Source organism: Arvicola amphibius, chromosome 12 (genome assembly GCF_903992535.2).
Source record: "Arvicola amphibius chromosome 12, mArvAmp1.2, whole genome shotgun sequence".
NCBI classification, from domain to species: Eukaryota; Metazoa; Chordata; class Mammalia; order Rodentia; family Cricetidae; genus Arvicola; species Arvicola amphibius.
The window spans coordinates 81,531,388-81,546,241 of NC_052058.2; the positions used below are offsets into that span (position 1 = coordinate 81,531,388).

The 14,854-nt window shown below is 42.2% G+C and overlaps 1 protein-coding gene across 3 annotated transcripts in view; it reads left to right on the forward strand.

Moving 5' to 3' along the window:
* The window catches only part of Nek7 (NIMA related kinase 7), a 130,021-nt gene that overhangs the window by 105,169 nt on the left and 9,998 nt on the right, over positions 1-14,854 (forward strand). For all 3 annotated transcript variants that reach the window (XM_038349333.1, XM_038349332.1, XM_038349334.1), the window contains exons 8-9: positions 8,727-8,821; positions 12,621-12,734. In XM_038349333.1, the coding sequence (XP_038205261.1) occupies positions 8,727-8,821; positions 12,621-12,734 (209 nt within the window). The remainder of the gene's footprint in view (positions 1-8,726; positions 8,822-12,620; positions 12,735-14,854) is intronic.

Here is a 14,854-nt window from a genome sequence, read left to right on the forward strand (position 1 = left end):
TGGGGTTGTCTACTCAGCTGACTCTGGTTCGTCCCTGTGCCAGCAATGCTCCCCTTTCCCTTTCTGTGGACTAAGAAGGCTGTTGTCCGTTTCTGTGGGCTGCTATGTTGAGTGTTCTCCAGGTTCTGTCTCCTTTTACCTCCCCTCTGCTTCATACGGGAATTTAGGATCTGCATTTTGTGCTTTGCTACGGATATGGATAGGGCTGTGTATCGAGGGAGACTGGATATAGAATATTATACTTTCCCTGTGAAGTTTACCTTGTTTTCTTTTATATCGTCAACTTCATGGATATAACAGATGTAGGGAAACCTGTTACTTATCCGCATCTTTAAAATTTTATGGTAAAGACACAGCTCTCTCTTGATCCAGATTTCTGATCGACTAGGTCAGTGGCTTCCAGATTTCATAAGGTCAACCTCTAACAAAATTGTGACCCCATGGGAACATAGTCAAGTCTGCTGAAGCAGAGGTTGCGTGGAGCCACATTTTCTATTACGAAGAGCAGAGTGTTTCGCTCTTGTTTTATTTTATTTCAGTTAAAACAATGCTGAACACAAACTGTTGAGCTGATTACACAACTCACTCATGAGTTACATGGCCTGCAATTCAAAAACCATGAGTCCAGATCTGCAGGGCTGTCACACCAGTTCCCGTTTTCCCACTCGGAGACATTCGTCTGACAGAGTCTGATCAGTTCAGTTGATCAAACATAAGTTAGCCCAGTATGGTTCTTGTGCTGCTGCCAGTGGGCAGTAACACACACGGGGCTTCTCTACAGCCTGCCAGTCATTTAACTTACGGCTGCATCTCTCCTGGTGCTGAGGAAAGCGTGGAGGGGTAGGTTTTTGCTTCTTAGTTTGGAGTTACTCTCAGAGATTTAGTTTCCCACTATAACAATACTTAGTGGCATTTTTCTGGCTTTCTATCCAATCTGGAATTACCTAATCTGCTGTGCATTGCCTGTGAGTCAGCTATGAAACATACCCTGCTTTCTCTTGTTCTGGAGTACTTTTGCTGCTTCCAGACTTAGGAAAAATAAAAACAAATCCAACATCTGGGGCTGTGGGACATTTGAACTCATGGCTATTTTCTCCACTATCAAATTCAGCGGTAGAGACCTGAGGAATGGGACTTAGAGACTGGTTTTACTTAACAGGCTGAGTTGAACTAAATGTGTTAGTGTGGGTGAGATTATGTAGAAGAATGAATATATTTTTGCATCAGAGCATTTTGTGTCTCTCGTCATCCAGAGTCCCTTGCAGCCTGCTCTTGGCCTTCAGTGGCCCACCCTCCTCACGGTAACAGGATTTCAGGCAGCCTCTGTCCTATATTGTCTTCAATTCAACATTTGGCTTTGATTGCATGAGGGGGAGAGAGCATATAGATCACTGGCTGGCTCCTAACTAAAGCCTCCTGCTTGACTATGACACAGAACCCTTCCACTCACATCTCGTCATCCGGGACAAGTGTCTTATCTTAACCCGCTCTGTGTCGGGAAAGGAGAGCCCAGGAATAATGCACAGAGATAAAGGAAAAATGCCTTATCTGGTCTTCTGTTGGTGCCGTATTTATTTAGGTGACGTGCCTGTAGCCACCCAAAACAACCAATAATGAACTCTTCTAATGGAAATAGTTGCGAATGAAACAAAAGCCATGCATGGCCGAAAGGAATTTTTGTCTTTCTAACCTGAGTATCGACCTTGGAGACTGCCCAGTGGATCTTCAGTTAGCTCTTACGATAAACACAGTATTTGGGCAATCTACTCAGTTAGAATAAATGTTTTTTTTTTTTTTTTACTTGTCAACCTTCAAAAAGTCTAGACCAAATGTCACACAATCTGTCCTCTGTTTTCTAGCTTCCCTTCAGTTCAGTAACTTGTGAGATAAGTAGTTACTTAGATGCATGTCCGTGAATGGCCAAACCAGAGCACACCATAGTCATAAGCCATGAGCCATGCTTTACTATGGCAAGTATTATTCTTCCTGTAGTGACTATATTGGCATCTTGTACTTCCCTACTGACTGCCGCCCGCCAAAAGATAACCCAAACAAGAACACCTTCTCAGAGTGGTCCAGGGAGCTCTCAGATACCACACGTTTTATCAGCGCTGTATGATTTGCTGTACTCCTTGGTATCTCGTGTGGGTCTCATTGTAGCATGTGTCCGAGGCACATGGGATTGGATTCTCACTCTCCCACACAGTGCGGGAATCCCCAACAAAGCACTGCCTCACACACCACCCCAAATTCAATGGGATAAAAACAATAAAAAAAAAATGGATTACTTTGCAATTCCATGAGTACCGCATCCAGTCTGGATCTCGGTGAGCTAATCTGAGTTCATCTGCAGTGCTCCTGGCGGCACTGGTACACCATCTAGTTCTGGTCTCCTCAAGTTCCTGGCGCAGAATTCAGCTTTTTGGTGCTGCTAACACTGTGGCTCCTGTTTGCTAACCGCCTGTTGGCTCAAGGCCACTCTCATGTTCTAGAAAGTGCTTCCATTTCTTGGCCACAGTATGAGCCTCCCTCATACTCAGGTTTCTTGCTCTTTTATTGCATCTCTTTGTGATCATCTAGGATGATTGGTATTGTAACAGGTGTAACCTTACACCTGTAGAGTCCCCTTTGGCAGGTGTCATAAAGCAAACAAGTGTAACACCGAGTAGGAAGATCACAGGGCCAGCCTTCTGCCCATCACACCATTGTGAAAACCAGGGGGGTTAATGGTAGAATGGTTTAATTTCATTTTTGAAATGGAGTGTTTTTTGTTTTTTTTTGGGGGGGGGGGTATTTTAAATTATTCCCCAAAGTTTCTTTTGGCCGCAGGGGCTTCTTACTTCTCTAGCAGACATGCTTCTCAGTGGCTTCCCTTGCAAGGCCTGGGATGTAGGAGAGGAGAAAACAGCAACAGGAGGAAAGCTTGCTTAGGAAAATTAATCTGAGATACAAATACCACCACACAGCATGCTCCCATGCATGCAGTTGCAGTGGTATGGACTTACTGATGCCGACCCACAGAGCATGCTCCTGTGCATGCAGTTGCGGTGGTACGGACTTGCTGATGCCGACCCACACAGCATGCTCCTGTGCATGCAGTTGCGGTGGTACGGACTTGCTGATGCCAACCCACACAGCATGCTCCTGTGCATACAGTTGCGGTGGTACGGACTTACTGATGCCGACCCACACAGCATGCTCCTGTGCATGCAGTTGCGGTGGTACGGACTTACTGATGCCGACCCACACAGCATGTTCCCATGCATGCAGTTGTGGTGGTAGGGACTTATGCCGACCCAGCGAGCTCCTGCCTGCTGCAGTGACAGCCCCGATGGGAGGAAGTGCCCTGGGTGTGGATGCGACTGTGCATGCTTTCAGAACGTCCCCGAGAAGAGAAGATGGAGAGGATTTTTCTGTGTGCACATGTGTGAATTTAGTTGTTGCATGTATTTGTTCTATATCCTAAAATGAAATAGATTTCTCTACCTAACTAGAAGGTACCAACTAGGTGTCTGGAGTAGACAAGTACTTGAAACCCCTGGGGAGAAACTGTGCTGCTGCTGTATCATAGGACAGCCTGAACTCCTGTTTATCTTTCAAATGGAGACAAACATCTCTCTGGTCCTGTGATGTTGTCTGCAGAGTAAACGCATGCCCACTGTCCAGGCCAGATACCAGAATTTCGCACTGGAATCTCTTGAGTGTACTCTGCGTGTTCCCCACACTGTTTCCAAGTGTGATGTGTCCTCTGCTTCTAGCTCAGAAAATTAGTGTTTCTGACACAGGCAGTGAGACAGCTTCCTGTCTGGTGCCAGGTGCCACCTGTGGTCATGTACTTGTTTTCTCCACACCTTTCCTGGCTCCTCTCCATGAGTCCATCTTTGCCGTGCTCCTCGCATTGTTCGGGGCGGTGTGGAGCGTAGAGGCAGCATATGTTCAGACAGTCCTGGAGGCCGCTTCCACTGGTTTATTTTTAACTTTCTGTCCTTTCCTGACTTAAGTAATTGCTCTGGGAAGAAGCTATTATCTGTTTTAAACTGTGCACATTTAACCTCCCAGCCACCATAACAAGTGTTTATTTAAAACAACCATAATAGCGTAGCATCGTGTAATTTTCACGTGCAGCCCCCTGAGTTTCTAGCTTTTCATGCTAGTTTCTCTTCTTCCTTGGTTTGGGGAGGCATAAACATTTTCAGTTACATTGCGCGGTCGTCAGTTTAATGAAGTAACTGTCTGCTAAATGGGCTTAAATTCTAGGTTGCCCTGGGCAAGTCTTCTGTCTTTGGCAACTTGCCTGACCTGGCAGAGCTCATTACTGTTTAGGAGTACAGTGTCTCAGACAGCGCCTCAGAACAAGGCCTGTGTGGCTCTGCTGTGGTCCCCACAACGTTAAGGAACTGCCCTGTTTATTCCTGTCTCTCCAGGACCTAGAACAGCCTGTACCACAGGTAGCACCTGAGACATTTGTTAAGTCAGTCACCTAACACACACAGTGACTGCGGTGCCCGGAACAGAGGAGTGAAGAAATCCATTGAGCCAGAAATTCCTTCTGCCGTGTCACAAGTGTTATTAAGTGTGCCTCGCAGATGACAGATACTTTCTAAATGTCTTCTGCAGAAGAAATATTGATCTAGCACTCCGACATCCCACAGTGACCTCAGATTATACTCATAAGAACGAAATAAATTTGATCTCTTTCCATTCGGCCTGCCAACAACATTTCTGGCTGGCTCATAAGTACAAAGGAGAAATGGAAATTAATGCTTCGTCTCTTGGTTGTGTATTTGAATCAAACTATGGTTAAGAGGACTTGCGCCTTTTTAGTTTTCCCAGCAAGGAATGTTCAAGGCGTTTTCTTCTGCAGTTTGTCCCGATTCTGAGAAAAAGCGGCCTGAATTGACTTGTTTCTCCTTGAGCTTTCTCGTATGGCCGACCTAAAGAACAGCTCTAACTAAAGAGCATATTGTTTTTTTAACCGTATAATTTTCCATACAGATTTTAAAAGAATTTTTTTTACAAATGCTGTAGAATTGAAGTGTGAAACGTGTCACAGATACCTTGTTTTGCAGACTATCTCATTTTACACACTATCCCTTCTCATAGTTAAGGAAAATGAATAAAAGTAGGCCTAGAGACAGGCAAAATGTCTCGGTGGGTAAGTGTGCTTGTGGCTGAGCCTGAAAATCTGACTTTAATCCCAAGACTCACATGGTGGAGGGAGAGAATCAGCCCCTGAAAGTTGTCCTCTGACCTCCACGCATGCACTGCGGCGCACACACACATGTGCATGCACACACACACATGCACACACTAAATAAGTAAATGAGAAGAGGAGGAGGGTATAGCTAAAGGCAAAGCATGAGACACAGATCCAGCTTTTGACAAGTACTCTGTTGCCTCCTTGAATAAAAGCAGAAAGACAGACTCCAACATCCAATCGTATGACCAAGATTCTTTCCTTGTGCCAGTTTTTTCTTTACCCAAGTCTTTGCAGAGATTAAAGTGCTAAACTTTCGGCTAGCCCACTGAAAATGTTCTGTGTGTCGCTGATTCTAATGAAGTGTCACCGCGTCAGCCGTGGCTTCTGGGAGAGCATCCTGAGATGTGGTGGCTTTCTTAAGCTCATGGAGGGACTTCTAAAAACCCGTCCCTTTTTTCACAACAGATTTAAGGAGTGTTTACGTTCCATGAAGGATATACCATAGGACGCACTTCTCATCAAGCTAGGTCAGCTAATGTCAGGACAGTGCTTTGTTTTCACGGTTGAAACATTCTCATTGTACAGTATTAGCGCTGATTAAAGGAAGGTCAGACAACATTGTCAGCTCTTCTGAAGCCAGCCACCTTTTCGTTTAAAAAAAAAAATCAATTCTTTACCCACTGTTACTCATGTCTAGAGGTTAAAATGGCGTAAGTATCTAGTTTTGCGAAATGTATTCTCATCTTACCCATAACCATAAATTCTTGAAAGCTAAAGCAGAGTTATGCATCATGCCGCCTTGAGTGTCTCCATATGTAACAATTTGCATGATTGTTTTAATGTCTCGTCCTCTCGCTCCGCGGTTCTCTTCCCTTGTACAGCTGGTTTCAAAAGTCACAGCATTCCTCAGGCTGCAGTCACCATGCACACAGCTGCTGGGGTGTTTAAGGGAAGGGTTTTAGGAAATAATTATGTCTTCATTAGGTTGAAATGTTGAAAACATAGCACTGCATGTAAGCGCACTGCAAATTTTCCTAAGCGCTTAAAACCGTAAGTCTCTCTGTTCAAAAGACAGGAGACAGGATGACTCAGTCAGCCATGGGATGGAGCCGAACACCTTCGCTCAGGTCGCTCCACGGAAGAGGTGGGTCCAGAGCAGAGGGGCACATTAGGGAGCCCGTCAGGGGGGCTGTGGAAGCGCCTTCTCGGGCCTCCAGTCAACAGTAATTATGAATTAGCGCAGTTGGGAGCAGTTAGCCCAGTTGGGAGCAGTGCGGAATGCAAGCCTGCTTCTCCTCTATGGTTATCGGAAATGTGCTGTGAAGGAGGGGGTCGGCACGCTTGGTTTTCTCTTATAATATATTCACAGGCAGCCTCTGAGATGAAACACGCAGGAACAGTCGGAGGATGCTCATTGTTTAGATGATGGAGAATCAGTGTTTAAGTTTAAACCCTAGTGCTCAGTCTGTAACTTCAGGCTGACCCCCAGCAACAGTGCGACAGAGGGTGTTCCTCTACACTAGACTGTGGCCATTCAAAGCAGTTTGAACCTCCTCATCCTAGTCCTTTTCCTCTGCTGGGTTGGTGTTTCCATTAAGGTGTTGTGCTGAGCAGAGGCTAATCTCTGTAACGTGTGAGCATTTGTTCTTCCTCTCGGCTGTCATCAATCCTTCACACTCACGCCAAACCCCTAATGTATCAGCAGGCTTCCCAGAGCTCCTGGTTCAAATTACCTTTGCTTTTGGTAAACTCTGAACCTTCAAGCTTGGTGTTTTCAGCTGCCCCCTGTGGATCCTGGGAAGCCTCTCTCTGCACCCTTCCCCGCCAGTCTCTCACTTTATGTCCTGTAACCAGAAGCCTGCGAGGAGCTTGCTCATTATCCCAACTGAGCCCGCCATCCTTCTGCCAGCAGAGGAAGTGAGTGTCTCTGTGTGTGTGTGTGTGCCCGCGTGCGCTCGCATCTGGCCGGTAATTGGAGTTGCGTATGCAAACTATGAAAAAGGGGTTCGAGCTCGGAAGCTGCAGACTTGTGTTGCTTTTCTACAATGATGACACCATGAAGCTAGTTTTTGTTGTTGTTGTTATTGTTGTTCTCTGAACAACTCCTTATTCTTCTGACACTACTGAAATAAACACACTTGCCTTCAAGGTCCATGCTACAATTAACTGATTTCTTAAAGTTTTTCTCCCTTGTTTTCATATCAGAGTAGTTCACATTTCCTTTAGAGTTTCGATCTTCTCACACCGTATTTCATTCTCGTTCACTTCTGTAAGTGCCTCCCTTAGATCCACGGAAAATGGATTCCGTTTTAGGTAGACCTGTGACACTGTCACACTAGCACCATTGTGTTGCCACACATGGATGCGAGACTGGAACTTTATTTTGCTTGAAAACTGACTTTTGCTTGCAAGGATGGTGCTCCATTGATGGTTGTCGATATGACTCTTAATAGTGTTTCTGACTAATGTCCCCGTTCCAGTGTTATGAATCATCACTTTAAGTGTTATAGCAAACACTTGTGGGATCTTTTGAAAAGTAATGGGAAAAACTAGAAAATGTCCTTTCTCCAGAAGAAGTGGCCTATCATTAGTACAGGTTGCCTCTGCTAAATAAGATTCATGAATACATACTGCAAACCTTGATTTTCTGTTTGGCAAAGAGCCTTAGGCTAATGATGGTGAATTGATACTGGAGATATTTGAAATTAAAGATACTCACTTTGAAAGTCACTTAAACTGTTCTTACTCTTCAAAGCATAATAGACATGCTTTCATTTTCTTAAAAATCATGTCAGCATTTCGAAAAAAAGCCACAAAAGAGAAAAAAGGCATCTGTGCATCTTAAGTCTCTGTAGCAACAGGAACTCGGGTCCTTTTGCATAGGTGCTAGCGCCTTGCCCTTGGGTCATCTCACCTGTGACAGTCCCGGTATTCCCTCTACTGAGAACGAAGCACAGCCTGAGCACACACGTTGTTCGTGTTAGGAGCCAAGACCGTGTTCTCAGAGATACTTTGTGAAAGTTAGTTAAGCTCATTGTATTTATAGATTATGCCTCACGGTTTTCATCTAATACTATGAAATTTAAAATATCACCATGCTCAGCTATTTGAAATAAAGAAGCCATTTTGAAAACAGCAAAATCCCATGTGAATCACCTGTATAACTTTTCTGGAAAAAATTGTTTTTCTTTAGTTATCCTCCTTAAATTCTCCTTGGATTGATCAAAGGAGACAATTATGAGTTTAGGCCACCACACTCAGTTTTATTGTATAGATAAAAATGTACTTTTTGGAATAGTAAAGATGCTAACACATTTTTGCTGTTTTCAATATGTTTTTATTTCTAAGATTAATATACAATTACCAATTGTATCATTTCCCCCTTCCAGTGCCTCGATAGAACCCCTCCTATGTGCCACACCACCTACCACCCTGCTCTCTCCCCCCTTGAAATCAGTGTTTAATTTCTTGTGGTACTGACATCTCCATTGTTATGGTGATAGTTTGGTTTGGTTTGTCTTTTCAGTGGGTACACCTTACTATATGTCTCCAGAGAGAATACATGAAAATGGATACAACTTCAAGTCTGACATCTGGTCTCTTGGCTGTCTGCTCTATGAGGTAGGCACTGTTGATAATTCTGTACATTGATACAGTTTCACTTATGTTATATATCCAGTACTACAGTTGGCATTTTTTTCCTGAATGATATTTTATAGTCAGCTTTTATTTTGCTAAATTAATTCATTAGGCAATGACTAATTGTAATGTCCACGTGATAATTTTGTCTGATATATTTTCATTCATTTTTTGACAAAGACTTTATACTAATTTTACTATAATGCTGTTCTCGCCGTGTGTGTAGGGAGAGATAAACATGTGTGAAACTTTTGAGTGCCTTGCAGGAGAGTAATGCCATGGATTTGAGACATGAAGATATTTATCTTTATCAGTATTTTGTTTCCTATTTACTCAGGCAAAATGCATCCTTAAGGATGGCTTGGAAATAGTTAAGCCTTGCAGGTTGTCACTTAAGCTTCTTAAGAATTCTGTTCTTAGCACAGGAGGAAGGAGTCCCATAGCATGGCTCTCTGTTTATGTAGTGATGTAGTCTTGTATCTGTAGAAAAGGGCACCTAAGTAACACAGCCACCATCATTCTCCAGAGCAATGGCATCGACAGTAACCCAAGGTAGTGACTCCTAAGACAGAATTTTAATTGTTTGACAGGAAAAATACAGAGTCAAAGATGCTAATTAAAAATCAATCAGCATCTGAGTAAATTTTATTGAATTGGAAGAAACACAATACCTGGAATTATTTTTGTGTGTTTCAAGAAAGAAGTCTAAAGTTTGTTTCTGTCTATTGGGCTCTTCTGACTGGTTACAGATTCCTCAACTTAGGGAAAGTGACCCTTCTGGTTTTGTGCTTTCTCTGATGACTGAGGACTACTCAAAGGGTTTACCATGCTCTTATGTGCACTCACCAGTTTGGACACTGAAATACTATGAGTCAGTGGTGTGGCAGAACACGGTCAGTTGTGTATCTGTGGGATGATGAGGGACCCACACTGGTTGTGTGTCTTTATGTGTCCATGGGCTGACAAGAAATTTGGCTTACTCTGAATTCTGATGATGCTTTTGGGGGGGGGGGGGGGAATGTTGATAAGAATTGACTTGATAGTATTACTGTTATATTTAAAAGTTAACCACTTCATAAAAAAAATGTTTTAACCAGGCGAGGCAGCATTAGGGTCATTCAGGCTATATCAAAGAAATGTTTTTCCTTTAAACAACCTAAAAGTAGATAGGAAATGAGTTTCTAATAATGAGATTAAAGTTGGCTGTGACAATAGAAAAGCTGAGTTGACACAGTGTTAGAAGAAGTTTACTCAATTCTTGCAATCTTGTATCAAAATTGAAACAGTTATCCACATTGTACAATTCAGGATCTGTTTTTATGTATGCTTAACATGGTCACCAAAATGCGAGCTCTCTCTGAAGCTTTCCATGTCCTCAAGGTTTGCATGTTGTGCTAATTTCAAGTTCAGGTGCTTATCGTGTTCATGGTGGGATCCCTTTCAGTGCATTTTCTCAAATCCTTAAAGCAGGAGTTGAGAACTTTTAAAAAGAATGGATCTATCATTACTTTTGGTAGATTATGATAGAAAAAAAAAACTCTATTGGGTGCTACAAACAATTTTGCAAAACTAAATTACACTAAAAAATAATGGAGAAAATATTGAATATGAAGATAGATTTAGTGCAGTTTAGCTTTTCAAAATTGTCTATAGCACCCAATAGAGAGGTTTTTCTTCCCCCTATCATAATCCACCAAGAAATTACTCTTCACAATGAAGGAGTAGGAAGCCCTTTTTTAGAACGTATTTGAAACTCGGGAAATTAGACTTTCAAATATTCCCGAAACCTTTGAAAAAACTCGGAGTGCAGTTTTAATTGATATGCAACAAAGTAGACTTTACTAATTAAAATCAAGATGCTGAGCTTTGCTACACGGACCTTTACATGGAAAAGTGGGTTTTACACATTTCCTTTATTGTTCCGTGCGGCAATTGCATCCTTACAGGGTTGTAGGTTGGTGGCTTACAGTTCAAAAAAAAAGAGAGCTGCCACCAGCCCCGAAGACAGACAGTGGGCTTTCGTCCCTCAGACACCCCCAGAATACTAATGAGGAAAGTCAGACCCTGGAGGTCAGGGAGCGAGTCAATCATCCTAGCGATCGTCTCAGTGTGGAGGATCAAATTAGCCTGAAAAATTCAGCTGCTGGGAGGAGAGGGCGAGCAGCTGTCAGGGGCAGCGCCGAGATGCACTAATGAACCAGATGAATAGTGCAAAAGCTTGAAAATAAAAACAGGACAGTTGACATTTTTCATCTGTCAAAGCAGGAGATGCATGAAAATATACTATTCCTGTTTAACTCCTTAGGGGACATTCAGATTTTTCTTTTTAACACTCTGCAGGATTGAGACAAAAGTAATATAATGAACTCCTAGCATATGATAGAGAATGAATGTACGTTTATTTAAGGTCTTACAAAGGTGGGGAGACTGTAGCTTATATCTACGGTCTATTTCTAAGGTGGCATATTTAACATTTGATTTTTATCATATAGTGTCCCTGCATTTTAAATTTAAACATTGTTTATGATGGTGAATCCTCCATTAGAAATTCCTGCTCAGTGTTGTGTGTTTAGGGCATTGGAGTCCTTATTTACTTTATGTCGTCATGGGGAACTATTCCCAAGGTTGTCCTGTGTGGGTGTGTGTAGGTTTTATATAAAGTATACACTTGGTAAAACTGTATATAGCTGCTTTCTAGGTGGGATTTCCAATCCTGTCCCCGCCTGGCTAAGGCTGTGAAGGAGTTAACACCCTGTCTGGAGCACAGGAGACAGATGAGAGCCATTTTCAGCTTGTCCTGTCCCCACTGACGCTCTCTGAGTAGCACAGCATGGACCAGCGTGTTTCACACACACTCTGCCTGTCTGGGGAATGTACACATTGTCCTTCCAAAATCAAACTTATTAGCACATGTAGAAAAGGGTGACTGACTTTGGGGCAGCTTGGCACTCCATGTTGTATTCTTGCGGCTGCGGCTCAGAGATTTAGAAGGTTTTTGAACAGGATGCGAACATTTTAAATTGAATTTTTAGTTTGTAACCTTGCTTACCAAGTAGTTGCTTGCGCTTTTAAATGTCAAGTTAGAACCTTGTCTTCAAATGCATTTCAATTCAGTAATGTCTCTTTTAAAGTGGTCTATCCTATAAGTTATGTTTTTCTGCATAAAAATCACCTTTGGATACCTTGAATTGCATCTTGGAGTTATGGGGATATTTTAAAGCACATTTAATGTTTCTTGAGACATTATCAAAAGAAAGTTATGATTTAAACTATTTAAGGATCAGTTACAATATTTAAAAAGTCTCTTCTCTGTTAAGATAACCTTTTCCCTAAATATTATCCTATGAATGATGAATGGCATGCATTCTAGTCCCTAAGTCCTTGCTAAATTTAATGTAGTTTTAATGTCAGTTTTTTGTTATATCTGAACATTGCATTGTTGAGCCATACTATATGATATCTATTTTGTCATGAGATATGCTAGTTGTTTTTAATAGCTATGAACGCACACACACACACACACAAATATCTTCCATTTCTTAGTATTGTTTTATGTTGTCTGAGACATATCAGCTATTTTTCTTTAGTAGTTTTAAATGTTACAAAAATAAAATCAATATTTTTAGCACTTAATAATAGAAAATGATAATCATAAAAATCAAAATGCTTAAATAATTTTATTCAAAGTAATTATATCTTCTACCCCAGTGTCCTATACCTGAAGAAGTTACCTTTAAAGTTGCTTTGTAAGTACATCAGTTTCACTGTGAGTGTTTTACAGATGGCTGCATTGCAGAGTCCTTTCTATGGTGACAAAATGAATTTATACTCTCTGTGTAAGAAGATAGAGCAGTGTGACTACCCGCCTCTCCCGTCAGATCACTACTCAGAGGAGGTAAGTGATCTTCAGCCCAGAGGCTCGTTCATTTTGTTAACTAGGGAATCTTCCCTCCTTCAGAATACAGATGAACGGTACAGGTGGCGGGAAGAGCACCTTTCATTGTTTCCGTTCTCTCAGAGACTTGCCCTGTGATTACTATCACAACTCGTGTGATTCCCAATGCGGAATCGAGCACAACACAGCGTGGGCAAGTGCTGTATGTAGTTGGTGCTCCTTATGTGGAGTCCAGCCATCGAAGGGAAGAAGGCAAGAAGGCTGTTCTGAGTTGCGGCAGGCTGAGTTCTCAGTCCCACCTCTCAGACATGAAAGCTGACTGAGGTAGAACTTCCCTCCTCATGCTTTCCCAAATCTGAACTATGTACCTCTCAGCCACCTGCTCTGAACTTGTCCTTTCTTACTTCTTCTCCTTGGGCAGTACTCACTGCTTCCGCCAGATTCTTCTGGGTAAGAGTTTTAAGGTTACCATTGTAGTAGACATGTTTGTAAAATACATTGGATAGGACTGGCAATTTTCAAGACTTTGAGATCTGAATTCTTGCTTGCCTTGCTAATGCACTGGAATGAGTTGTTTTGGCACTTACCCAACATCCAGCTTTTCATTAGACAGGATCTTCCATTTTTATCCTAATACATCACGATTATTTGAGGGGGTCGAGTAGTACGAGCAAACAAAGGCTCTTTGGGGATTCTCATCTGGGACCTGCACTGAGAAGCAGTAAAGCCTTGGCCATCTCATCTCACGAGCAACAGATATTTTTGCCCCAGGAAAATGGAAAGGAGCAAAGGAAAGATATAGAACAGTTATGGTGTTCACTTATTAAGTAATCTTGGCATACTTTCTATTGTGAAATGAATAGCATCTGGTCTTAGTATGGTACAAGGAAATTTAAGTCCATATAGCTTGAATAATAACCATCTAAAGATTCTGTTAACTCTATGTGGGTCATGCGTGTTCCTAGAATATAATCAGTACACACTCATCTAATAGTTTTGATACTGATAGTGAATGATGCCTCCATTTTTGCCTCGTGCCATTGTATTTAGATAATTAGAATCTGCTCTCCGGAAGCAGTGATGCTAATGCTCTTATGTTAGCCATCTTTAATTACTATTTTGGGTATGGAATATAAATACGGCATTTCACAAACCCAACTTCAGAACTACAGGCCTAGAAATACGGTAGAGTGCGAACAATAATGCAAGACGATAGCAAGGATGTCAGGGGCCTTTCTTTGTTGTGTCATTCATGCTGTCTTCCTCTTTCCGTGAAGCACATGAATATTTCACAGATCTGCATCCTCATCCCCTATTCTTCTTGACTAATTTTCAGACTGTCTGAATTTGCATTTCACATGGTAGCTGATTAGGAGATGCCGAGTGCAGCAGCGAAGCCTCAGCAGGCGGTTACCATGGTGACCTTCAGCAGGATTTTAATGATGATACCACTAGTGGTTCGTTGAAGTCGGCCTGCCTGCAGGGCTACTTCACTGCAGCTAAGTGTGAAGTTGGATATGCGGCTTCTCAGCCAAGGGGCAAATATCAAAGTCTGGCCCAGATAGAAGGTCTTCAAGTTGGGAAAGGAAAATAGATTCCACTTTTTACTTCACTCTGTATAGTTACCATTTCCAAAAGGGCTATAAAGCAAAACATGCTATATGGTGCATCTTTCCAAAGAGACACTGCGGTTTCTGGTATTGGCGATGTCTCTTGTTATGCCCCGATGAAACAAGAGGCTGCAGAAAATAATTCTTAAGAAACAAATTTGAAAAGCATGCCATCTATTTAACAAATGTTGCTTTAGTCTGATGAAAAAATAAGACTTTGAAATGCTGATGGTGTTAATAAATATTTGCCCTTCTTAATTAGGAACGCAGTTTGTGTATAAACAAATTATTCCATATCTGTGGTAGCAACAGAATCCCAAACAAATTTAGTGCTTCCACAATGATATTAGTGATGTCTCCGGTGCTTAGTATCAAGGCTCTTAGGGGGAGCTGGGAGGACCTTGGACTTAACATAGTGAAGGGAACCCTGATGGCTCTTTGTCTTTGGAGAGGGGTGGAGTGGGGGTATGGGTGAAAGGGAGGGGAGGGAAGGGGAAGGAGGAGGGGAGG